Source organism: Pelodiscus sinensis, chromosome 22 (assembly GCF_049634645.1).
Source record: "Pelodiscus sinensis isolate JC-2024 chromosome 22, ASM4963464v1, whole genome shotgun sequence".
Lineage (NCBI taxonomy): Eukaryota > Metazoa > Chordata > Testudines > Trionychidae > Pelodiscus > Pelodiscus sinensis.
The window spans coordinates 10571864-10598212 of record NC_134732.1 but is presented as its reverse complement, the minus strand read 5'-3'; the positions used below and the strand labels follow the sequence as shown (position 1 = coordinate 10598212).

General features: G+C 52.7%; 1 protein-coding gene across 2 annotated transcripts; it reads right to left on the bottom strand.

The window, feature by feature from the left end:
* Positions 1-153: 153 nt before the first annotated feature.
* Positions 154-26283, bottom strand: PIP5KL1 (phosphatidylinositol-4-phosphate 5-kinase like 1). 2 transcript variants are annotated; one of them, XM_014580194.3, is made up of 12 exons: positions 24123-26283; positions 16397-16552; positions 15973-16109; positions 11786-11983; positions 10616-10666; positions 9695-9849; positions 8438-8562; positions 7884-7918; positions 7719-7774; positions 7238-7350; positions 3465-3627; positions 154-2773 (listed from the first exon to the last, which is right to left on the bottom strand). In XM_014580194.3, exons 3-12 carry the CDS (start codon positions 15973-15975, stop codon positions 2353-2355), a joined length of 1320 nt encoding a protein of 439 aa, XP_014435680.1. In that variant the 5' UTR covers positions 15976-16109; positions 16397-16552; positions 24123-26283; the 3' UTR covers positions 154-2352. The 2 variants fall into 2 exon arrangements, with proteins under 2 accessions (XP_014435680.1, XP_006136393.1); XM_006136331.4 differs by lacking the exon at positions 24123-26283 and adding an exon at positions 17271-17627.
* Positions 26284-26349: the final 66 nt, after the last annotated feature.

Genomic DNA, 26349 nt, shown 5'->3' with positions numbered 1-26349 from the left:
ACACGGGATTATGCCACTTATAAAGTGCTACAAACCAGATGCGATGTAAGTGTGTCCAAATACAAAGAAGCATCCGAATGATAAGTTCTTTGGTTTTCATGAGGACTCCCAGGGGTTACCACACTACAAATAAAGTGATTCATGTTCAACTGATGAAATTTCTATGTGTAGACAAGACCTTATGTCACACCTTTAATTCCAGGAGTTAAAAGCATTTTGCTAACATTAATGAACAAAGCCTCGTCCTACCCATGGTTAGGCAGACAAATATCTTTATCCCCTTAGGTGGTGAAACTGAGACACAGCAAGGTCAGTATCAGGCCTAGAACCCAGGAATCCTGATTCTCAGTGCCATACGCTACAACTGTGGTTCGCAAGGTATAGTCCATGAACCACTAGTGGTCCCTGACTATCTTGCAGGTGGGCTGCAGGCTTGGGGCTTGATCCTGCCCTGCAGCGAGGTGCATGCACTGGCACTCCAGTCCCGGCCTCCCTGCAAGGCTGGAGCACCATTGCCAGCTACCTGAGTCTTGCAGGACAGATCCCACTTGTGGGGGGAAGAAGCGGCTCAGCATGCTGCAGTTTCCCCTCCCCCTGGCTGGGGGAATGGCAGCTCAGGAAAGCTCTTGCCTGGAAGCTTTCCCCGCTGCTCCCATTGGCTGGAATCCTGGCCAATGGGAGCAGTGGGGGGCATTGTCTGGAAGCAAGGGGGGCACAGAGCCAGGTAAGTGCCCCCATCTCCCTCATGCCCAAACTCCTACCCCATCATCCTCACTCACAACCCTCCTGTGCAGACTCCCACCCCCAGCTTGCTCCTGCACCCTCCCTCCTGCACTGACTCCCCCACCCCAGCCCACTCCTGCACCCACTTTGTCATCATGGGTGGTTGGCTTGTGGTCCACGGAAAGGTTTGTGTTGTGTGGGGTTGGCATCGTGTCAGGTGTCCATGTTCAAATATGGAATTTCCTTGCTAGACAAGACCAGGAAGCTGCATTTTCTTGGGGGTCTGCAGGAAGGAATCCCTGGTTTAAAATTATTTGTTTTTATTAAGAGATCCCCTCCCCCGAGACACATTCTTTTCCTTTTCACTGACCCTTCCATAGGTCTCTGGCTGGGCTCTGAGATCTCTGAGGCCAAAGGTTTGTGGTTTAAACAAATGGGGTTTCCCTGGCAGACTGGGGAATCCCATTGGCTTTGCCCACAGTCGGCATTGCCAGTGCCACTTGACAGCAGGCTCGGCAGCTGCTGATGGGCATTCCTGCCAGGAGGCTACAGGGAGTCTAAACACCAACGCACAACCACCCACTCAGCCCCAGTTAATGCATGACCAGCACATCAGCAGCACGGACTCAGCTGCAGCTGCACAAGAAGCTGGGCTGGAAAGTCACATCTCAAGGAGCATGCTCAGGGCCCCAGAATTTCCTGGCCAAGGGTTGCGGTAGCAGTAGATAGCCCCCGGACTTCCCTGCACCCGGACAAACTAACACAGGGAGAGCAGCTTCGCTGTGGCGCCTGGTTCTGAAATACCCCAGCCCAGCTGTAGAGCTAGGAGCGTAGCCCTCGATCCAAAATCATTCAGCACAGGGCAGTGGCTTCAGAGAGCAGGAAAGGCGGGCTTTCAGGAGCTAGCTCCTCATCACACATGCTCCAGCACTGGAACAGTGGGACCAGGGAGTTCAGGGCATAAGACAGGTGGGACTAGGAGGAGGCAGGTTCCACCTAGCCTAGATGCGACTTCAGTGCACAAACTGGCTCTGGCTGCTAAGTCTGTCATTAGAAACCTGCGTCTGATTGATCAGGTGCCTTTTGAACCCCGGGGAGATGGTGTTCTGCTTCAGCTGCTTGGGATTGAGATGGAGGGAGGGAGTTCAGGCCGCCCCTGCCCTTTCTTCCACATCTCCTGTCCCTCGTTGTCCCAAGAGAGGATCTGGGGACCATCAATGGCTATTTTACACTCCCCTCCCCGAGATGTAAACTGGTGCACCTGGAGACCCCCCCCCCCGGCCGCAGCAATGCTAACTGGCAGCTGATTCACACAGTCCCCATTTACTGGGTTCCTTGGATAGATGTGGCACTTACACAGAACCCCATCCCCACAGCACGCTGCAGGACAGCTGTTGCCTGCCTGAACACGGCGTCTCCCACTCTCAGTTTCTGATGCCCCCAGCCTGCTCTCAGAACACTGGCAATGTTCCTTCTGCCTTCCTGTAGCACAGCAGCCTGCCCCCTGCAGGTGCAGGGACCAGATGCAGGCAGCTTGCAGCACCCTCTGGGAGCTAGTAACTCTCCCAGCATGTGAGTGGGGCTGCTGGAGAAGCTGCCTCCACTTTCTGCCCCAATGCAGAGTCCTGGTCATACAGTGTGTGATTCCACCCACTGGCAGAGGCGCCTGGCATAATCCGAGGGGCTGACAGTGGAGAAGGTCTGTCCCCGGTACCAGATGCATTTCCACAGGTGCTCGAGCTTCTTGCGGAAGGAGTACACGGTGAACAGGTCGATGATGCCCATGAAGTAGCGGAACTGTGGCCCATCCAGCAAGTGCAGAGGGCTCTTGCATCTGGGCAGCAGGCGTCGGTTCTGGGCCAGGATCTGGGCCAGCTCAGTATCAGACATGGCGCTGTTTCGGAGGCCCACGTCCTGCATCCCGGAGTACCGCTCACGCAGTCGGTAGAGGTCAGCTTCTCCCATCATCTCAGACACCAGCATGTCCGACTCCTCCTCCAGGATCCCTGACATCGAGGTGGGCTGGCAGCTCCCGAGGTTGTTCAAGGACCTGCAGCAGGGAAAGACCAGGACAGCGAATGGGTGAGATCTTGGGGACACTCCAGATCAAAGTGCCAGGAACCAGAGGCAGGTCTGCAAGTTCCCCACTGACTTGGTTCCTTGGGGGCTCGCAGGTTCCTGAGATTCAGTCAGCTACAGTCACAGACTGTGGGTCTGATTCTCAGTTACACGAAGGCCCCTTTATGCCTCTTGGCTTGGGAAAGAGTCCCTGAGACCCTGCCCCAGTGGAAGGACAGCATGTAGCTAGGGTAAGGGCTCTGGGCTAGGCTGCTCCCAGTGGGTGCAGGAGATTATGAGCACGCCAGAGGCAGGGCATGCAGAAGGGAAGGGCATGGCTGGGGACTCTCTGCTTCCTATGGCTCGTAAACATCAGCGGGAAAGAGTGCAAGGTAGAGCAGCCCTTCTGAGGCTACTGTGCCTCACACCAGGAGCTTCGCATCCCCTGTGCCTTGCCCTCCAGTTTGGCCACAGAGGAGGAATGCTGTGACTGAGAATTAGGGCCTGCGACCCCGAGGCTTTCTGCCCCTCAGAGATGTGGGGCTTCAGGCAGGCTCACCCCACACGGCGTGGTGATGGGAGGCAGAGCTAGCAGTGTCTCCTGCTTGCCCCCACTCAGCCAGAGCTGCAGGAGGAGCAGAGGGCTGGCTGAGAAAGAGGCAGCGTGTTCCCTCTGCACTCACCTGGTGGTCCTGAAGACCATGTCCGTGAAGGACAGGTTCAGGCTCTTTTCGTCTGCATGAAGGGGCTGAAACGCCACCAGCAGGCTGTAATCCAGCACGTTCAGCTCCTCCAGGAACTGCGTGTCCAGCTGCATCTGGCGGATGAGCCAGGAGCGCTGCTGGCCTGCAGGAGAGAGCAGAGGCTGACAGACACAGTGGCAGGCCGGGGGGGGGGTCTGAGCTGGGATGGGACATACGCAAAGACAGCATGAGAGAGGGCAGGGCAGCATTCTGAAAAGGCCCAAGGGAACAGAGCAGTGGGCAGGGCCCCCAGTTCTAATGCAGCGGGATCAGGAGGAGAAGAAGCTGCAGCTGGAGGGGAAAAAGCTGCTTGTGAAGAAGAGATGGGTGCAGCCAGGCAGCAGAAGTGGAAGGAGACAGAGAGGGGAGAGCGAAATCAAGTGACAGCAAAGGTCACGGGGGAATGAGTGAGAGCAGTGCAGAGGCAGAGGAGGCTGCTAGTTCTGGGGAGTAATGAATGGGGAGGTTATGGCCGGGGATCCTCATCTTGTAATGGATTCGGGGCCCAATCTGCAGCTGAGCCAATTCTCCTGTCTCTACCATTAGCTCACAGATATTTACCTTCCCCCCTCCCCGTATCCCCCTTCTGTTCTGAAATTTGATTTGTCCTTTTCATGTGTTCTTTTTTTTAATTGTATCCTTTGGTATATATGGCTGTGACTATTTTCTTCCAGTACTTGATCTGAGGAAGTGGGTCTGGCCCACGAAAGCTCATCATCTAATAAACCATCTTGTTAGTCTTTAAAGTGCTACATAGTCCTGTATTTTGTTTCAGCTACACCAGACTAACATGGCTACATTTCTATCATTAAGGGACACTGGTTAGTCTTAAAATGTTAATGTACATCCTTCCTTTGGGACACCATCCCTGCCCATTCTGGCTAGTAGACATTGATGGACCTAACCTCCTCAAACTTACTTTGTTCTTACTGGAACCCTGTTATAGTTTGGGCCTTTCCAGCATCTCCTGGCAGAGTCCATGGACTCCCCAATCCTGGGGCGGCCCTGAGTCTTGGAGGGCCAGATCCAGGCAAGCCAGGGGCCTAATCTGGCCCCCACACCAGAGTTTCCCCACCCCTGCTTTAAATCACCATTTGTACCTAATGACTGGCGGATAGCTAACATGACGCCAAAAGGGCTCTAGAGATGATTACAGGCCAGGAAGTCTTCAGTACTGAGCAAACTGGTTGAAACAATAGAAAAGAACAGACACATAGATGAACATAGTTTGTTGGGGAAAACTCAACATGGTTTCTGTAAGGGGAAATTGTGCCTTACTAATCTACTAGAGTTCTTTGAGGGGGTCAACAAACATGTGGATAAGGGGGATCCAGTGGATAGAGTGTACTTAGATTTCCAGAAAGCTTTTGACAAGGTCCCACACCAAAGGCTCTTAAGCAAAATAATCTGTCATGGGATAAGAGAGAAGATCCTCTCATGGATTACTAACTGGTTAAAAGACAGGAAACAAAGGGTAGGAATAAATAGTTTTCAGAATGGAGAGAGGTAACTTGTGGTGTCCTGCAGAGGTCCGCACTGAGACCAACGCTATTCAATATCTATACTATTATAAAAGGAGAGGCGTCCATTACGCCATCTGTCACAGAGAACATTTGAAAAAATTTGAAACATTTCTAGGGGGAGGCAGCCCCCAGCCCCACCTACAGCCCTGCCCCTCTGCTGAGGTCTCGCCCCACTACGGGGAGGGGAGAAGGAGGACTGCCTCAAGAACGCCTCCGCCCCCACCACCACCACGGGGAGGGGAAGAGCCCGCGCACGTCCCAGCATCCCCGGAGCAGCGGGGATGGAGGAGGCCACGTGTAAGTCTACCGTTGCAGTGGGACGGGTAATGCTAGTATTTATAAATGGTCGGGAGAAAGGGGTAAAAAGTGAGGAGGCAAAATTTGCAGATGATACCAAATTGCTCATGGCAGTTAAGTCCAAAGCAGACTGTGAAGAGCTTCAAAAGGACCTCACAGAACCAAGTGACCTGGCAACAAAATGGTAGATGAATGTTAATGTTGATATATGCAAAGTAATGCATATTGGAAAACATAATTCCAACTATATGTGTAAAACGATGGGGACTAATTTGGCTACAGCTTCTCAAGAGAGAGATCTTGGAGTCATTGTGGATAGTTCTCTGAAAACATCCACTCGGTGTGCAAGTCAGAAAAGCAAACAGAATATTAGGAATCATTAAAAAAAGGGTTAGAGAATAAGACAGAATATCTTGAATACTGCATGCAGATGTGGTCACCTTATCTCAAAAAAGATATCTTGGCACTGGAAAAAGTTCAGAAAAGGACAACAAAAATTATTAGAGGTATATGAGATGACTAAGAGGGGATATGCTAGAGGTCTATAAAATTATGACTAGTGTGGAGAGAGTAAATAAGTAAGTAAGTAAATAAGGAAAAATTATTTACTTGTTCCCATAACACAAGAACTAGGGGTCACTGAACGAAATTAATAGGCAGCAGGTTTAAAACAAAAACATGGAAGCATTTTTTTTCACACGATGCACAATCAATCTGTGGAACTCCTTGTCAGAGGATGTTGTGAAGGCAAGACTGTAATAGGGTTCAAAAAAGGCTAGATACATTCATGGAGGGTAGGTCCATCAATGGCTATTAGTCAGGATGGGCAGGAATGGTGTCTCAAGCTTCTGCTTGTCAGAAGCTAGGAGTGGGTATCCAGAGGTGGGTCACTTGATGATTCCCTGTTCTGTTCATTCCTTCTGAGGCACCCGGCATTGACCAAAATCAAAAGACAGGATAGTGGGTTAGACGGACCTTTGGTTTGACCCCAGTATGGCCTTTCTTATGTTCTTGTTTTAAGAAAATGAGAGAATGTCACATTGGTGGGAAAAAAATCTCTGGGTACAGCTAGACTGCGAGAATCTATTGGAAAAAGATACAGCGCTCCGCATTTTGCATATCTTTTTCCAATACTTTTGTTGGAAGAGGCTTTTCCAAATTTTGGCCCATCTAGACTGAGCCAAATTTCGGAAAAAAACCTCTCTTTCGAAAGCCCCATTCTTCCTTGTGGAACGAGAAATACAGGGCCTTCTGAAAGAGTGTGTTTGCTCTTCCGCAAAAAAAAGCGGAAGAGCAAATGTATTTTCTGGATGAGGCAGAGTTTTTTTCAGGATACCTCCAGTGTCCCAAAACTGCCCCGCAGTCTAGTCGTATCTTCCCAGAATAGCTTGAGTCAGAGTTGGCAACTCTAGGAATGCCAGCCTTAAACCACCCCGTCTCAACAATTCAAGGGGCTGTTTTGACAGGAAGTTCCATCCCCTTCCTACTTGTCAGAAAACCAGCTTGCAACACAAACAGGCTTCCCATGATAGTGGCCTCAGCAGCGGGGCCTGGAGTGACTCAAGACACAGACTGAATTACCTGCTGTCCCTAGAGGTGGCTGCCTTCAGGCCAGCTCTGAGGCACTTTGGCAAGATGGCTGGGGGAGGGGATCTTGCATCTTTCTCCAGCGCTAAGCTGGGTCCCTCTCTCTCCTCAGTCTCTCTATCTCCCACCACCCTAAGGTAATTCCCAGCCTTCCAGATGCGGTCCTATGCGGTGAGGAGGTTTAGCTCTGCTGGGTGAGATAGAGGGCTATAGACAGATGCAGAAGAGTGGGTTGAATGCAGATGGCTGGGTGGGTTCTTAGGGGGTCGCCCTGCCTCACCAGAGCTTGACCAGGGATGCACTCACCTAGGTGGATGGAATTTCCTTCGAAGTTGAGATCCTTCAGCACCACGATGACGTGGCTGCCCTCGGAGGGAGGTTCCGTCCAGCGATTCACCTGGCACCCTTTAATATCGTACCTACACATGGCAATTAGGACAGGTGACGCCTCTCCTGGGGCTGCACAGCCTAAGGGTGCAAAGGGGTTACGCCCCGGGACTTAGTAATGCTCAGTTATTTTCCCAGGAAGTAGGTTCCTCTCCTTTGCAGAATGCCACTCCCAGAGGGTGACATTGTATTGGTGCTGCTTGTGCACTCCCAGGGTGTGTGGACACAAGGCTGCAGCATGGCACACGTGGGAGTAGCTCTGCTCGGGGGGCAGAGGGGACACTCAAGTTGCAGAAGGGCAGCCGGCAAAGGCAGGGCGCTGTTCTGGGGAGGAAATGGCTGTAGAAATCCCTCTGATCTCAGGCTGCGAAACCTGTTGCTGCCTAGGCCTGGCACTCACCGCTGGAGGATCCGCTCTTCGGGGTAGAACACGCTCTGCATGATGATGAAGTATTTCTAGAAGAGAGAGCAGAAGAGACAGAAGCCATCACACACATGGAGCTGGCTGCACCAAAGATGCCCTGGTGGCACAGGACATGGACTTTGACAGGCAGGTGGAACCTACCTTCTTCTCTTGGGCCACGATGATGCTGTGAACCCCTGGAAGGGAGGAGACAAGGGGAAAGCTCAGAGAACACAGACCGAGATCAGCAGTCTGGCCCCCACTAACCAGCAGAGATGCTGTGTACTGTGCCCAGGATACAATGGCCCTGCAACCTTAAGCACCGTTGTAGCCAGACAGGCACTACCCAGGTATGGCCACAAGGGGGACACCAGGCCAGCATGGCTGAGAGCAGGGACTAGCCATCTGCTGGAGATGAGGGCCCTCCCCAGGCTGGAGCCCAGAGCCCCTAGCAGTTTGGCCCAATACACTGGCCAGCCCAAGCCTGTTAGATCCTCACTAGGCAGCCTTGGCCTCTGGTCCATGCTCCCCTGAATGGGAACTTGGCTCATGCAAAATCCCAGGGGACGGGTGAGGTCATGTTCCGCCTCGGAAGGCCCCCCAAGATCCTCCCCAGTGCCATGTCCCTCTCTGTGAGGTACCGTCCCAGGCTGGACTGTTCCCCCTGGGGTTACGGAGCCTCAGCCTTCCCCCCCCGCATGTCAGAGGTGGCTTACCCAGGAACTTGACGAGGAGGGAGTGGGGGTATTTCTCAAGGTGCTGGATGTACTTGGGCAGGTTGGAGAGGAGGAACCGGATCTCTCTCTTACTCTGTGTCTTCAGGAAGAAGCATTTGTTGTTCCTACGGCATGAGGAGGCTGAGCGTTAGCCCAGGCTGTTAATGGGGATGGGGGAAGATGTCCTCCCCTCCAGATCAGAACCAGTCGGATTCCAAGATACACCCAGCTCCCCAGGCATGTTCTCATACACTCAGCCTCGGGCACGCATGGGACACACGTGTCACCTGCACTCGGTATGTATGCCCCTCACCCCGCCCCCACAGCCGCGATAATGGACATGCTGATTTTGGCCACGAAGACATACATGGGACGTGTCTCCCTTCTCTGGGCACTGCTGGGCAGGAGCTGCAAAGGCCTGCTCAGCCTCTGGATTCCTGAGTGGTGCTAGGAGATATTGCCCTTTGCTAGGGAATATCAGACACCTCCAATAATTCAGACATGCCCACACCCTGGGTCCCATCCCCATAGACTGGAGAGAAACAACACCCAGCAAGGCTCCCAGTCCCACACGGAAACCACCTCGCCCCAGGAGACCAAACACGAGACAGATCCCCACCTAACACATGGGTAGCTTCCTCTCCCCAAGCCCATGACACTACCCACACGGTCTGACATATCCACTAGGTCAGGCCCAAATGCAGCACACACCTACACACCCTAACCTAGTGGGTATCTCTGCAAGTCTCCCAAAACACAAATCCAGCTTCTCTCCCTCCTGCTACTGCCAAGGGCACACAGCAGGGGATGTGCACACACAAGCCACAAAGGGGTCACCCAATGCCCCACTTTACAATAGAGGCAGCGTATTTGGTGCTGGTTGCTACTACACAGGTCAGTTACGGGGGGATCTCTAATCACTACAGATCTTTCTAGTCAGTAGTGAATTATCTGCTTGATTGATGGTTTGCTTAGGCAGTCAGTTCTGAAGGGCACAGCACTAATAGATTTCTGGGCCGAATTCTGCCTTGCAACGTTCTCCTGTCGCCATGTGGTCAGTGGGCTTTTGGCAGGAGTGCCTGAGGTTAAATTTCAACCTGGAGTCTGCAGACTCCATCTGTGATTTCCAAAGAGGTCTGCATCTCCATTCAAAATTTTGGAGGGGTCCACAAATGAAAGAAGGTTGAAAACCGCTGACCGAGACCACTGAGCTCTCAGAGAGGGCAGGCAGGGCTCTGCAGCCGAGGGAAGACTCACGTCAGGAAGAAGTCAGCCTTGCTCTTGGAGTTGCTGATGAACTGCAGATAGAAGCTGCGGGAGGACAGGGACTGCTGGTATTCCTTCTCCGACATGCCCAGCGAGTGCCTGAAGTGAGCGAAGGCTGGGCCACCGTACGTACGCATCTCAAAGCCCTGCAGTGACCCGAGGCAAAACCAGGTTCAACCACACCGTGCTACTTGGGGCACACGCCAGGCTGCCAAGCACTTTCACCCCACCTTCCCTAGTCAGCTGAGAGGCGGGGGAAGGACTCTCCTCTGCTGCTCCACAAGGCTGGCGGGGAGCTGGGACTGGCAAGAGCATCTCAGACCTCTCTTGAGGCTACTGAATGCAGACATGGCTCCGTCTGGGCCAGGGAGCAGCACAGCTGACTGGCGGCGGGGGTATGTGTGTGCCTCACTGATGCACGGATATGGGAAGGTATGGCTAGGGACGGCTATGGGGCGGGACGTATAGGTGCATGTGGGGTGGCTGCAGTAGAAAAGAGGAGGGAGGTGTTTGCGGCTCTGAGGGACCTGGGGATAGATGGATGGTTAGGTGTGTGGCTCGCGTGCACGGCAGGGGTGGACAATAAGCGAACCAGAGGCTGGACGCTGTTTGCCAGGGGCCGCCAGATATTTTATTTACCTGCCTGTCTGCATGTTCAGCTGCTTGCAGCTCCTGTGGGCCGCAGTTCACCCTTCCCAGCCAATGGGAGCTGCAAGCAGCCAGACCTGCGGGCACTCAGCTAAATAAAGCATCTGGTGGCCTTCCAAGGGCTAACCCAGGTGAACCACGTGTGGCCCGCGAGCCACTTATTGCCCACCCCTGTGGAGGGAGAGGAGTGGCTCAGGAATCCTGTGCCAGGCCGGTCTGAGTGAACGGGGCCTGTGCTTTCTCCCTGCTGGGGTGAGCTCCTACCTCATGGGCCTGCTTCAGCACAGCCTTGCAGTCTGCCTCGCACAGGGCTTCCTGGCGAGGAGAGAGACAGAGAGTGAGTGCTCCACAAGGGGACTTCTCCCCATTCACATTCGCTGCTTCACCAGCCTCCCCAATGGTCCCGCCTACACAGCTAGAATGCAAACGTGAAACGAGCTGGAGGGAAATCGGCCTGGGAGTGCGAGGACAGCGGCGACAAGAGGGACTACGCCAGCCTCTGCACTCAACCCTGCCCTTGGCCTGCCCCATCTCTCCCCCTCATTTCCTCTGCTCTAAACCACTGCTGTGGTGAGAACTGACAGACAGGGGGGCCTTCCTTTTGAACCTCCTTTCCCCACTGCTGGCCAGCTGTCACCACCCTGCCACAGGATGTCCTCAGTGGTGGTAGCCCCCCCCCCATCTACCGGCCTCACGCGTCTCTGGTTCCCTTCATTGCAGGATCTCGACCCTCTGGCACAGAGCACTCAATTTACAAAGGGCAACGCTTCTTACAGCCCCAAGTCTGGCAGGTTTCTTATGATGATTCAGGCCTTTCACTGAAGGCCCTCTCTGCAGCTGTGCCCGCCCTGTTAACGTGGGGGGGGGGGGGGTCCCACCTCAGTCGCTCTGGTCTGCATGGGCAGCGACGTTAATGGGGTTCCATTAATGTCAGGCCTCACAACATCCAGTGAGCTCTGAGGTCTTGGGAATGCTGCAGGGGCTGGGATGGGGACCAACCCTGCGCTTCAGCTGGTGTGTGCAAGACACAGACCCCTAGCTACTCCCAGCCCTGGGGGCAGGGGCAGGGAGACCCCCACTGGGCAGCCCTTTCTCCCCCCAGCAGAGGAGAGGCCTTTTGGTAGGTGTCCGTCAGGAGTTTGCTCGGATCACCTGTGCAGAGCTGCACCGGGCTGCTCGCTGGGCAGAGCCACCAGCCTTGGTATAGCCCTTCCCCCGCGGTGCCATGGGGATGCAAAGCACTGGGGGTCCTCGACTGGGGGAGACAGGTGGGAGGAGAGCAGGATCAGGGTGGGAGTGCACTGGAGGCCACACACTCTTGCCACAGCAGCGCACCCAGGGTAGCCCCCTGGGGGAGGAGAAGGCTGTGGAAGAGTCTCATTGTAGGGACAGGCAGCTGGGCGGTGAAGGAGCCCGTCCCTGGGAGATACTCACCGTAGGTGGGTTGTCAATGGCCTCCTGGATGGCAGCCCTGAGCCCCACCTTCAGCATGCAGGTGAGGCCATAAAACTCGTGCTCCCTGTCGATCTCAAAGAGGCCAAGGAGCTTCCATTTCTGGCGGAGCTTCCAGAGGAACCTGCGCTTCAGTGAGCTAGATCGCCTGCTTCTCCTCGTGTTCTCTGAGGCGTCGGCCTGCGCGGGACAAGGCACGTCGGGGAGTCAGAGCGGGCCCAGCTCCACCCGGGAGCCCCTGGGCTGAGAAGAACGGCCCCGTTCCCAGCAAACAAGGGCTGGGCACCTGAGCTGGCAGAGGTTTGAGGGAATGAGGAAGAGGATCTTCTAAACAAATGACCAAGAAGAGGGCAGAGGGATGACTGGCAAAGTCGGGGGAGTGCAGAGAGGACCGACAGCAAGGGGCAGGGGGCTAACGGGGAGTAAACTGCCTCAGGCTGGGATCCCAGCCAGCCAGCCAGAGATGTGATCCCTGGGGCTCACCCTGAGAAAATAACCAAGGGGAACCATTTTCACCTTTGGATCCATGGATGAGACCCCTGACCCACTGACCTCAATGCCAAAGCTCCCATGGAATTTGACCAGGGCAGGATTGCATCCCTTGGGGACAGGTGAGCTCCTGGCAAAAGGGCCAAGCACCCAGGCCTCACAGAGACGAGAGCTGCATGTGCGCAGGATCCAGAGCCAGGCAGGGAATGGTGGTTATGGCTCTGCTGAAAGGCAATAATGGCTGCCACCAGGGATGGCTGAAATCCAAGGACAATCACACCTCAGGACCACTGATGGGACTGCCAAGACCTCTCTCTCTGGTGCCCAGGAAGGAGTTCTTAACTCAGGGGTCCTGGAACAAGAGAGGCTGGGCGGGGGGACATGCCCGTCCCACCTGTTACCTGTCATAAGAGTCAGTGAGGGGGCAGAGAGGAGTAAGTGGGAGCAGGATCTGGAGGGAAGAGGCAGCAAAGAGCAGGAATCATAGAATCATAGAGCTGGAAGACACCTCAGGAGGTCATTGAGTCCAACCCCCTGCTGAAATCAGGACCAACCCCAGCTAGCCCCAGTGGAAACAGTCCATCTAGTATCTATAGCTGTGCTAGTAGATATTAACCTTTTCTGAAGTCTGTATGTTAATCTCTCACCACTCTTTCATTGCTTACTACAAACCTGTTTATTTTGTGTATTGCCCTATGTATACATGGAAACGAAAAAGTTCTTTGTCCTTTAATTGGAAACAATGGGCAAAAAACATAAGAATGACCATGTTGGGTCAGACCAATGTTCCATCTAACCCAGTGTTCTCCAACCTTTTTACACCCAAGATCACTTTTTAATGTCAGGGCAAGCTAAGATCTACCCCATCCCTTCCCCAAGACCCCACCCTTCCTTGAGGCCCTGTCCTCTCCATTCCCCTCCTCTCCATCACTTGCTGTCCCCATCCCTTACCCACTCTCACTGGGTTGAGACAGGAGGGGCGGGCTCTGGGGTGGGAATGAGGGATTTGGCTATGGGAAGGGATGAGAGGTGCAAGCTCTGGGGGTGTGTCTAGACTACATGGCTCCATCGGCGGAGCCACGTAGATGAGTTTACTAGACATAGGAAAATGAAGCGGCGATTTAAATAAATGCCGCTTCATTTACATCAAAATGGCTGCTGATCAGCTGTTTGGCGGCACAGCGGGGCAGTCTGGATGCGCCGCGGTTGACAAGGGAAGCCTTTGTCGACCGCTCCAGTAAACGTCATTTCACAAGGCATAACGGAGCAGTCGACAAAGGCTTCCCTTGTCGACCGCGGCGCATCCAGACTGCCCCGCTGTGCCGCCAAACAGCTGATTGGCACAGCATGGCGGCCATTTTGATGTAAATGAAGCGGTGATTATTTAAATCACCGCTTCATTTTCCTATGTCTAGTAAACTCATCTACATGGCTTCGTCGACGGAGGCATGTAGTCTAGACATATCCTGGGAGGGAATCAGGATGCAGGAGGAGGTGGAGAAGGAGATGCTGGCTCAGGCTGGAGAGTGTTTTGGTCAGGTGGAGGGTTGGGGTGCTAAGTAAGCCACAGACATGTGGATATCAGGGTGTAGGAGTTTGGATTGGGGTATATGAGGGGCTCAAGACAGGGGGTTGGGTGTCTGATGGGCTCAAGGTTGGAGTTTGTGGGGGGTGCAGAAGAGTTATGATTCTGCAGCCAGATGGGGGCTTGGTCTCAACTGGGGGCTTGTTGGCCAGGCTTCATTTTTAAATAAAATATTATGTCCAACACAAAACGTTTCAGCATTGTCTTTATTTATGGGAGGGGTGGGGAACATTTTGTTGGGTCAGGCAGCCACTGACCCACAGAAAAATCAGTTGGGGACCACACAAGTAAGATACAAAAAACCAACCCCTCCAAAAAAAACCCACCCCTCACTGATGTGGCTCCAACTGACACCCCTCACTCCCCTGGCACTCCAGCCCCATGAGGTGGAGGGTAGGTAGGACTGAGGTTCAAGGCCTCAGGCCAACTTAACTCTTCTGGGGTTCCAGGGTTAGTGGATTTTGTGGGCCCCACTAGGCTCTGGGGTGGGGCCAAAAATGAGGGATCCAGTGTGTGGAATAGAGATGCGGGTGCAGAATCTGGGTGGGAGGTAGGGTACAGGAGCAAGCTGGAGGTAGGTGTCTGGCCAGCAGGGAGGGGGCAGGGTGCTGGTGGGTGTCTGGCCAGGAAGTGGGGGCAAGGGCAGCTCGGCTGGTACCTGGGGGTCTCCAGGGATCAGGATCTCTCAGGAAGGATCTGCAGGCAGCACTGAAAGAAGCGCATGTGCAGCTCCTTTAAGAAATCCAGCTACTCTGGATCCTCTGCTGCCATCTTCACACACACACACACACACACACACACACACACACACACACACACACACACACACACACACACACACACACACACACACACACACACACACACACACACACACACACACACACCGCCTCCCTGGTGCACAAGAAAGTGCGCACGTTGCTGTGGGGAGGGGAGGAGCAGGACATGCTTCCTGAGAAGTCACATCTGGCATGGAGCAGCAGGACTTTTCCCCTCCCTGCCACAAGAAGCTGGCTTTGGCTACAATTTTGTGAAGGGTGGGAGGCTGTAGTGGCAGCGCGGGCTCCTCATTGTAGGTAGGGGGGAACAAGGGAGCACTGGGAACGCTGTGTCAAGATCGACTGGCATTGCCACCATGATTGACCAGTCAATCGCGATCGACTGCTTGGTGACCTAGCCCAATATCCTGTCTTCTGACAGTGGACAATGTCAGGTGCTTCTCAGGGAATGAACCAAACAGGGAATCATCGAATGATCCCTCCCCTGGAACAATGAACTCAATGATGAGATGTGCATAACCTTTACCTCTACTTTTTACCTGATTTTATTAGAACAGGGAAGAGACACCCCCATCCTTATACTGCGAAACGTTTCTCCAGAAGGATGTTATAAACAAAACTAGAGTGACTGCTAAGGGATACTTGTTTTTACAGATGAACGCTGTAATGAATGAAATAACGACCTATTGAAAGACGTTTTCAGATCTTTTAAGCACTGTCAGAAGTCACAGCTGTTAGTAATAGTGATTGGATTACAGCTTCTTTTTTGCTCATCAACCAGGTAAACTGGGGCTCCCAAAATAAATTCCATTAGTAAAGAGGAAAACAATATAGGGTAAAAATAATTGGGAGACAGAATTTTCCCTCCAAAAAGGAGTTTCTTTGTCTCACACTAGAAGGATGGAGGCCTTCAGATAAGGCCTGGACACTGTCAGCACTTCTCCAGAGGAAGGGACCTAACTACTGTCTCTTCACCATCTACAGGGGGTGGCAAAGCAGCTGTTCTTTCTGGACTGCACTGGATCAATCTCAGATGTAACCTCAATTAAATGAAACCCATCTGAGCTTGCTGCGTGACACTCTCAAATCGCTCTAACATTCAAACACCCAGCAGCTGTTGGGACTGTGTTTTCCAACCTGCTTTACTTTGCCCTTATCAACACTAAGAGATTGTCACACAAACCCACCTCCCTTTACCCCACTGGACTGGCCGTTGTGTGGTTCCACTTCCCCATCTCCCCCTTCACCATTGCGGGTCACCAGCCTGCTCTCTGCAAAGCAGCTTGAGAACCCCTGTAAAATACTGAATGACTCACCATGGCTTCTCTCTGCTTGTCAGGCCTCAGTTGTACAGTGAATGTTACCTGCTGGTGCCTGTGGCACAAAGGACTCCTACCAATGGACTCAAGTCCTCGGCACAGGGGGCACACCGTCCATGCTGGCAGGAACCAGTCTGCACAAAGCCAAAGCACAATGCAGCTATGAGACACAGCACACGCAGAGGGAGAATGCATGCATGAAGCAGGGCATGCAACGTGAAAAACCAGTAGGCTGGGAGGGTATGGCTGACTCCCTGTGAGGGCAACAACTGAAGCCACCTCACTGCTTGGGGCAGAGCAACAGTGAGAAGATGAGCTCAGACTGGCCAGCTGGGAGGGATCAGCCGCAGAGTGGGAGCAAGCAGGTCCATTCTAGCCCCCCAAGGGAGTCAGGTGCTGGGTGGCTGGCAGGCAGACTGACCTTGAGAGACTTAACCTAGTGGACAAAGGGAGGCTTTGGCAATACTACAGTCCGGAGTCCAAGGCGATCAGATTTCAGGAAGACAAGTTTGAGGAAACTGCAGAGCCTGCTCTCCTGGAAATCAGCTGGAGAGCTGCTGCTGGCCTCAGTGTGTCCCTGCAACAGACAGTCACATCTTCTTAAGGCCTCTTCCCGGCTCGGCCTGATGCTCTGTGGGCCCCTTCTGGGCTAGGGCACACGAGCGGGTGCAGAACAGCGCCCCATGCGGCCAGCATTCTGCAGTCAGGCGCTGCCTTCTGGAACTAGCAGGGGCTTTGTGCCGTCACCCTTCCAGAACCCAGGACTAGAATGTCCGCAGCGCCGAAGCGCTTATTCCGCAATAGCCATTCAGGGCAGTACCCCGAGGCAGACAAGCCCTCTGGGGTCAGATGGCCTCGTGGTCACGGATTGTTCCGCCCATTCATCTCATTGCAATAGAGCGAGGCCCCCGGCGTAGCCCGGACCCCTGGTGCCAGGCGCTGTACAAAGAGCCGGTCCTGCCTCCAGAGCTCTCAGGCAGTCTAGGGGGCTGGGGGAGGCAGGGGAAGCAGACGCGGTGGCTGAGGGAGGATCCAGGCACATCCTGCTGTCTGCAGGCGGGGAAGGGTGGGGCGCGCAGCGGGTCCGCCCCCCTCCCTGCCAGGGAGAGATCACAGGGCATCCACCGGCTGGGGGCCAGGGCAAGGGCGCGCCCGGTTGGGAGCGCGGGGGGGGGGGGGGGGGCAGGGCGCAGGGGGGAGCTGCCCGCGGCCCCTCCAGGGCAGGGGGCGGAGGCGTCCCGGGCCTGGCTCCCGGAGGGGGAGGGGGACGGGCCGCTTGCAGTGCGAGCACCTACCTCTGCGGGCTTCTTCTGCAGCCACCGGCCCCGCTGCCGCCTTCCGCCCGCGCCCCAAATCACTGCCCGCCCGCCCGGAGCCGCCCCCTCCCCGAGCCCGCGGCGTGCTGCCTCGCTCTCTTCCCTCTCCCCCAGCGGGCTCTCGGCAGCAGCTGCCCGCGGGCCGCGGCTCGGCAGAGGCTGCCCGCTGCAGCTCGGAGCGGGTGACATCAGCCTGCCCGCAGCTGGCCCTACTGACAGCAATGCGGCGGAAGGGGGAGGGGAGGGCGAGGCCCGGGCCAGCTGTCCACCTGCGCGGCGGACGGCTCTGCCAGAGGATACAGGGATACAAATGTAACCCTCCTCTGCACTTGCCGCCTTCCAAGGCTTCGTCCCCATCCATCCCTGCAGAGCAGGTAAATAGACCCCCAATCTGGGGAAACTGAGGCAGAGAACAGGGAAGTGACTTGCCCAGGGATACTACATGGTTGGAGAGCTTAGGAAAAACTGCCTGTCAGGGTGGTTAAGCAGTGGAATACATTGTCTAGGGAGGTTGTGGAATCTCCATCACTGGAGATATTTAAGAGCAGGTTAGACAGACACCTGTCAGGGATGATCTAGATGGTGCTTGGTCCTGCCATGAGGGCAGGGGACTGGATTTGATGACCTCTCAAGGTCCCTTCCAGTTCTAGTATTCTGTGATTCTATACCCAGGGAGTCATTGCCAGGAGGTTTGGGCACCTAATTCTGGGCTCACACCAGAGGTGTGAAAGCCCTGAACTATGCACCTGCCCACAGAAGGTATTAATCTGGCATACAGGGGCAGCACACAATTCTTTGACCCCCCCCCCCCCAGTAGTCTTGAGCCCTTACAAGGAAAATCTTCCAAAGTTTTGGCTGCCTGAATCTGCAGCCAGCTTGGAGCAACAGCTCTAGGAGAGAGGGGAACAGCACCCTGCATCACACTGCAGCAGTAACTATTACATCTAAAAACAACAAGGAGACCCATGACACCTTAAAGACTAATACATCTGTTAGGGCAAAAGCTGCTGTGGATAAAACCGCACTTTGTCAGCTTATGTCACAGGACTCCTTGTTGTTTTGCAGATACAGACTAGCAGGGCTACCCCTCCGATACTTATTCAGTCTAATTACAACCTCAGAGTCAGATTTTCAAACAATACGGGTGCCTACTTTTGTGTGTGCACAACCATGGCAAGTGTGTGAGCCACTCCTGTTAAATGCAGCTGAGCCCAGGGCAGGCAGGGTGGGCTGCAGCCCCCAAGACTTCCAGCCAACGATGTACCAGTAACTTTACCAAGTAGAAGTTTAGTGACCACATCGGAGCCATGTCCTACCCCTTTGGGCTAACCAGCCCTCAGCACTGTCCTGGCTACTTGTAGTATATTGGAAGGAGAGCTGCAGTGGACTGAGGGCTGCATGTGGACCTGCCTTTGTAGGCTCAGTCTAGGGACAGCATTCCAAATAAAAGACACTAATTTTCAGATGCACTGAGAACCATGGAGTTCCCACCGAAATCGGGGGAACCGCAGGCGCTCAGCATCTCTGGAAATTGGGCCCAGAATGATTCTGACTCCTTTGCCCTGGCCCAGAGCTCTGAGTAAGGGGCTTCAGCAGCACTTGGCATGGGACAGATTAAAGTGAGCAGGAGAGTTATGCTGGAGTCTGGATCTCTGTCCTCACCTCACATCTGTGGGCAAGACAGGCCTTCAAATAAATCCCCATGCCTAGAGGGCACTTTCTGGACAAGGAGCAAGGAACCATTTCACCCTGTAGTGCTGGGGTGAGCTGTAGCCCAGAGGGGGAAGTGACTTGTTTGGAGTTGGTGCCAGGGTGGAGAATAGAAGCCAGAGCCTGACTCCCAGCTCGGTGCTTTGATCCCAAGAACAGCTCTTTCCAGAGTCCAGTTCTGTCAGGGGTTCAGAGGTGACCGATCATAGAATCCTAGGGCTGGAAGAGACCTCGGGAGGTTACTGAGTCCAGACCCCTGCCCAAAACAGGACCAACCTCAACTAAATCAACCCAGCCAGGGCTTTGTCAAGCCGAGACTTAAAAACCTCTAGGGATGGAGATTCCACCACCTCCCTATGTAACCCATTCCAGTGCTTCACCACCCTCCTTGTGATCCAGCAGGGGAAGGGGCAGGAGGGTCTCTATCCATGTGCAGGGAACCACAAGGCCAGGAAAGGCTTGTGCCATGTAGAATCCTGCCAAGAATCACAGCAGCATATCTGTTGGCTTCCACCTCAAGCAGATACAGAGGTATTCACCCTAGTAATAGCCCCTTCCTTCCAAGCTGCTGGATATGATTGTATTGCTTGACTAAGCACAGCCTCTGTGGCTGTAACCCACACACCTAGTGGGTGTGGTTCACTGTCCCATGTAGTGGCACTTGGACCATGTACAGCGAGAGATAAGAAAAGAACAAGGGAGCTCTACAGTCTAAGCTGAGAGCCAGCTGGCTTTGTAGTTCATGCTGTAGAGGCTTCTCTACTAAGCTCCACGGTTCCCAGGTTCAAATCTGCGTGGTGGTGGTAACACAGCCCCATAGGCCAGCATACAGTTCCAAGGACTCTGGCCTCTCCTGCTTTAGGATGAAGTGGGAGTCCTATGATGTTCCCCACAGTATGATGCACTATGGCAAGGATGATGGTATCCACTGAGGAGCTGTTAACTCACCCTGCTCAGGTCTACCTGACAGGCAGCCAGAACACTGTGTCTACACCAGCCCTGCCTTGTCTTGGCCATTACACCAGTTCAGCTCCAAACAGTAGGAAATGGGAAAGGAAAAAGGAGAGACAGCCCTTCTGCTCTTTGGGAGCTATTCAAGCTGCTGCCTCAGCACATTTCAACAACAGCCCATGTCTTCTGGTATGTGGCAAGGTGCCTGGGATCTGTGCTAGACCACAGCTCTTTCAAAGCTGCAGCTAGCTGAGGCTCGCACCTTAGGGTCTGGGGTGGGGGAAAGGCTTGGGGCTGGAGTAGTCCTCACTCCTGGTACTAGCTATTTTGGGGATTCATTGCTGCTCACCCTTCAATTTCTTCCAAGGTATCAGGGGACCCCTCAACCTAACTCTCATGGGAGAAGCTCCCACTGTTCTTCTGCCTTCACCCTTGAAGTAAGTGCAGGTTCCTTCACCAACCTGTCCTGGCTTCCCCAGTTCAGTGGTCACGTTTCCTTCTTTTCCCTTCGGGCTTTAGCAGGAAGAGGCTGGGGCTGCTTCTCTTACTGGCACATTTCCAGGAATGAGACAGGATCTTCCATCCCTCTCTCAGAAATTCCTCCCTGCGCTGAAAGTGCTGCTGCAGGAGATGTTGTAATAACCCAGCTCTAGTAAGCCCCCCTCAATTGTGAGCTCAACTGGCCGACTGTGGGGGAAAGGTCACACAAATGTTACCATCATCTCTAGAACTGAAAGTGCCTACAGAGAAAGGTACAAGAGGGCATGAAGATGGGTTTAATCCAAGCAAAACGCTTTACTGACTCGATCGGAGGCCTGTGTTAAAATTGAGACTGGTAACATAGAGGAGAATGGAAACAGAAATTAAAGGACCCAAACTGGTGTGTAGGATACTACACCTAAGTGCTGGACAAAGTAATAAGGGGGTGGGTCACCCATCACTCCCCCCCCCCTTGGCATCTTTTAGAAAGCATTGGAGGGATTGAATGGGGGATTCCATAAAGCAAAAGTCAGTGAAGTTCTTCTTTGTGCAGAGACTCTGCCTGTCACTGGTGAACCTTGAGCATGGGGGCCTCCAGCCCACCCAACTGGGAGGCTGCCGGGACAAGTGAAGACCCCTGCCTGATAGAACAGATCTTACGTGTATCTAGCAAGTTCTCTTCCATTGCCACCATCTTCTTCTTGTCCTCAGTCTCTCACTCTGGGCTTTCCCACGACCCTGGAATCAACTTCAATGCAGGGCACCAGCATGACAGGCTGAAATGGCCCATCCAGCTCTGCCCCGCCAAAGCGGGACTAATGAAGAAGAGGAACATGAGTGACCATCAAGTCGATGTCTTAGACTGGGGAAGTGAGCCAGAGTCAAGTGCAATGGCCCAACCCATCAGGCTGTGACTGAGTAACAATAGTGTATCCGGAGAATGCTGTAAAAACCTGCATTTCCCTTCACTGGCTATCCTTTCTCCCTTCCATTTCGGTACCTCTGTGGCCAAAAGCCAAAAAAGTAACCATCATTAACAGTGCCCACCTCAGCACTGAAACACGGAGCTAGTAAGTCTGCAACTAAGCTAGCCCATTCTGTACCATCCTTTGCTAATCTCCTTGTGGATGGAGTAGTCCCCTTAATCTGCCCAGGATAATCCATCATCCATCCAAAATCTTCTTCTTCTGTCTCAGGTGCTTCTGCCATCGATTTTCCCTGCCAGTGCTTAAAAAACATGCAACCCCCATGGAGTCCTGTAAAATGTGCCCTGCAAATCAAATCTTCCTTTTCATGAGATCTCTGACTAGTGTTTTCTGAGGTTTAGTCATCTCCCATACTGTTTTGTTATTTACATGGTCAAGCCATGAGAGTTTCAGAATTCTTCTGACACCATAATTCAAAGGATTGTAGTTTGACATTGATTGCTTGAAAGTCCATATTTCACAGCCTTTATTTAATACACACCAAATATAAGGTTTTAAGAGTAAGAATTTAGTCCTCAGATTTATGCCCCTTCTCACCAGGGCTGTGTCTAGACTGGCCAGTTTTTCCAGAAAATCAGCCGCTTTTCTGGAAAAACTTGCCAGCTGTCTACACTGGCTGCTTGAATTTCCGCAAAAGCACTGACTTCCTACTGTAAGAAATCAGTGCTTCTTGCGGAAATACTATTCTGCTCCCATTCGGGCAAAAGTCCCTTTTGAGAAAAGCTTTTGTGCAAAAGGGCCACACAGATCAGATTTGTTTTCTGCAAAAAAGCCCCCATCACGAAAATGGTGATCAGGGCTTTTTTTGCGGAAAAGCGTCCGTGCCAATCTAGACGCTCTGTTCCGAAAATGCTTTTAATGGAAAACTTTTCCATTAAAAGCATTTGCGGAAAATCATGCCAATCTAGACGCAGCCCAGATGTTTATTTTTCAACAATGTCACTTTTACTCTTGCTAGTTTGGTACTGACCTGTAACTGCCACCAGGGGGATTTGAACCTTGGACCTCTGGAGCTTTATGTAGGAGCCACCTACTTGCGCTATAAAGCCATTTGGTGCTCAGCTTTGGCTGTAGAGCTCACTTGTTCTTATCTTGTGATCTAAGTGCCACTACATGGGACAGTGAACCACACCCAGTAGGTGTGTGGGTTACACTTCCATCTTCAGTAATGATCCTTCCAAATTAGCAATTGTTTCTCACTCCCTATACAGTCATACCGTACCAGCAATACTCTCAGGCTGTCTACACTGCCCCCATTTTGTGCAAAAAATATGCAAATGAGGCAAAGCATGGAATATTGCCATGCCTGATTTGCATAATTAATGAGGGTCTGTTTTTGCGCAAGAGGCTTTTGCCCAAGAGCTGTTCTTCCACATTTTTTTCAGGAAGAACAGCTCTTGCGCAAAAACGGAGCCTCATTAATTATGCAAATCAGGCATGGCAATATTCCATGCTTTGCCTCATTTGCATATTTTTTGCACAAAATGGGGGCAGTGTAGACATAACCTCACTGAAAAAGGGACTGAGTTAAGTTTGGATTGTTTGGCTTTTTGCCTTGAAAATACTTTGTGTTTTGTTCTCCATCCTTTTTCACTTCTGTGTTCCAATGAATGCACCTGCAAACTTGGATATCCTTTTTTAAGGATGTTTGTCATGGGACTAAACAAATCAAGGTCTCTGTACTTGAAACAGAGACCACATTTAACTAAGTAGTGCTAGTTAGTAATAGGGTCACGCTAACTCCTTTGACTTTCTGAGACCACTTATTCCACTGCAATAAACACAACAGAATTCTTCCCAGGCAGTTCTCCCTCTGCTGGGCACTGAGGCTCCATCTACTTCATATCCCTGCTTAGCCTCTTGCAGGGGAAGTCCCAAGACAAGCTAGAGTTGAACCAAGCAGCCTGAGCCTGGTCACAGCCTAGCAGGAAGGGTCAGAAAGAAAAGGGTACGCAGGAAAGCAACAGGCAACAAGGGATCCAGACCCTCATCTTCCTTTTCACACAGCCACACCCAGAGAGCACATGACTAGGACAGAGCAGGGGAGAGGGGCTTGCTCAGTGGCCATGGATGTACATTTCTTCAGCTGCTCTCCGAAAGCGAGTGTGTTAACATTGCCATGACTAAAGCTCAACTGACGGGCTTTGCTCTTTCCAACCCCCAGGGTAATTGGTGGCCCCCAGCATGGCAGACTCCTTCCTGCTTGAGGAGGGAGCAGACACTTCATCCAAGGTGAACTTCATCCCTGCAGGGTAAAACCGCCTTCCCTTTTGGCGAGCAACAGGGTTTCTTTTTTAAACACATTGTGCCAGAGTAAATTGGTGGAGACACAGGCAGAAGTACTCCAGGGGGAGCAGAAGGCAGTAGGCTCCTGGGAAGAGAGCAGAGAATCCCCATCAACTGTGCCATTTCACACTGAACAGGACTACTCGCTGGAAAGCAGCAGCCTCTGGCTGGTCTCAGAGGGGTGGTCCTGTTGGTGTGTATCTGCAAAAACATAGAGCCCTGTGGCACCTAAAGATTTGCAGATTTATTTGGGCTGAAAAGCTTCTTGGGCAAAGACCAGTTTATGCCCAAATAAATGTTAAGTCTCTGGCTGTGGGCCCCATGCTCATTCTGCCAGGACAGGCTGCCTCCTACCATCCCTCTCCTCCTCACCAGGCCCATTCACACACATGGTCACACACACACGGTTCATACTTACCCTCACTGATGAGCCTTTCCCATGAAAATGTCTGGGGGAGAATCCCTGAGCTTGTTCCAGGGACAGAAGCAGAATCCCTGGGATTATTTCAGCAGCATCCCCAGGCAGCTGGGGTTAGAAGACACAGGGAGAGGAATCTGGAGGCAGCAGATCACTGAAGGCGGAGGGGAGAACTGAAGCAGCAGCAGCAGCTCCAGGGCTGGCAGACTAGGGAAGATGCCCAGAGTTGCTAAGAGATGTGGCTTTTTGCTTCCTTCTTTCCCCAAAGCGCCCATGTGATGGAGTGACCTCATGCTCACGGGAGCTGCTGCTATTTCTTGTATTTCCAAGCACCGAGGAGACTGAGAAGCACAGCTGGAGAGTTTCTGAGAGTGGGAAGCAACAGAGCTGCAGCAATTGGTGGTGGAGGAAGAAAGCAGGATTTCAGACTAGCCACCACCTCCCTCCCCTCGGCTCTGACGCTGCTCATTTAGCAGCGGGAAGGGTGGCTGACAAGGGGTAGGGTTGCCAGGTCTCCGATTTTGAACTGGACAGTCCAGTATTTGAGCTTTCTGTTCAGGAAACAAATTGAGAAAATATAAACATCCGGTATTTTCTAAATCAGATGTAATGTAGATTGGGATGTAATGTCAACTGCGTCTGGTATTTTTGTTGAAACCATCTGGCAACCCCAGTAAGGGGGAGGGTATTGGCAGCAGAGCAGGTGCACAGTGCAGCAAGGGCACCTTTGCCTCAGAGCTCTAAATAGAAATGTCCTGGCTGGCATCTTGCTCTTCTCACCCGACAGCCCAACCTCAGCAGGAAAGCTGCAGGGCAGCAGCCACAAGTGGAACAGAAGAAAGATTAAGGAGCCACTTTTGGCCTCCCAGAGCAGAGGTGCTGTCACCTATGGGGAGCTAGAAGCAATCGTCTATCAAACCTGAGCCTCTGAGCACATGGGCAGCCCAGAGCTTTGCTAGGAGCAACTTTCTGCACTGCCCACTGGGGAACAGGTGAAGAGTAGCTATTGAAAATCATTGTACAGGTTGAACCTCTTCACTCTGGCACTCTCTGGTCTGGCATGATTGTAGTTAGCCTGGTGTCCTTATCATGGGGGGGGGGGGAGGGGGCAACTTTGCTTACAGCCACCAGCCCTGGCTCTGTGTTCTGTGCTGTTACTTAGTTCTAGTTGGCCCCTACATGTTTTCTAACAACCCAGTAAGCAGCAGAAGTGTTGGTAATGCTGCTAGACAACATGGGTCTCCCCTGGTTCAGCACCAGTCTGGTCTCAAAGGTGCTGGACTAGAGAGGTTCAATCAGTACTACAGGGGAATGTCAGATGATCCCTAAAGTGCCCCTCCTTTTTCAGTTTAATGGAGTCCCAGCAGTATGTGCACACCAGGCCTTTACTGTCACAGACAAGTTAGTGAGATGGTTCATAACTATTTGGGTTTGGCAACTGGCAGAGACTCTCCTTGGAGCTTTGTGCCCTGGGCCCCACTCTGGCATTTTACCATTTGTCTCTTGCTACGAGGTTTCCTTCTTGGCTGTTTAATTCTCTTACAGGCTCTGGCACAACACTGCAGAGAGGCTCCCTGGAGAGGTGCTAAGAGCTGCTCCAGCTAACAGGTCCCTCTTAGGCAGGGGAAATGACACCAGGCACTTCTTACCACTGCGGCAGGGACAAGAACCCTGCATTGATGGCATTCCCATGCAGATATCTCAAGGCAGTATTAGCAGACTGGTTAGGAAAATTGGAAATGCTATGAAGCATCTAAACCCCTGGACCCGAGCTTTGGTTATGTTATTGCTGCACTTTAATTTATCCCAGAAAAAGCTACATGTCACATCCTCATCATAACAGGCCGCCCCATGACCTCGTGCCTGATCCCTACTCCAGAACAGTTTCCATATCATATACCTAACTCTCTGGTCTGCAGCAATCATAGCAGAATACAGGAAACAACAGCAGAATGAGGCCAGGAAGGAGAACCAGTGTCACCCCCAACAGGACCTTTCAGAGAGACTGCACAGTGCTTGTGTAACTGCCTGGAAAACCGATTTGAATCTGGGACCTCAGTGTAGCAGCCTCTACAGCTTGAGCTATAAAGCCAACTGACTCTCAGCTTAGGCTGTAGAGCACCCTTGTTCTTATCTCTCACTGTAGTGGTCTAAGTGCCACTTCATGGGACAGTGAACCACAGTAGGTCTGTGGGTTACACTTGCAAGGTTACATGCCGGCTGTGTG

Bases quoted from the DNA above. Each gene is read 5' to 3' on its own strand.
- PIP5KL1 (XM_014580194.3), bottom strand. The intron at 7,919-8,437 runs GTAAGCCACCTC...CCTCCCTTCCAG, and splicing joins CCTCCTCGTCAAGTTCCTGG to GGGTTCACAGCATCATCGTG. The intron at 7,775-7,883 runs GTAGGTTCCACC...TCTCTCTTCTAG, and splicing joins TCGTGGCCCAAGAGAAGAAG to AAATACTTCATCATCATGCA.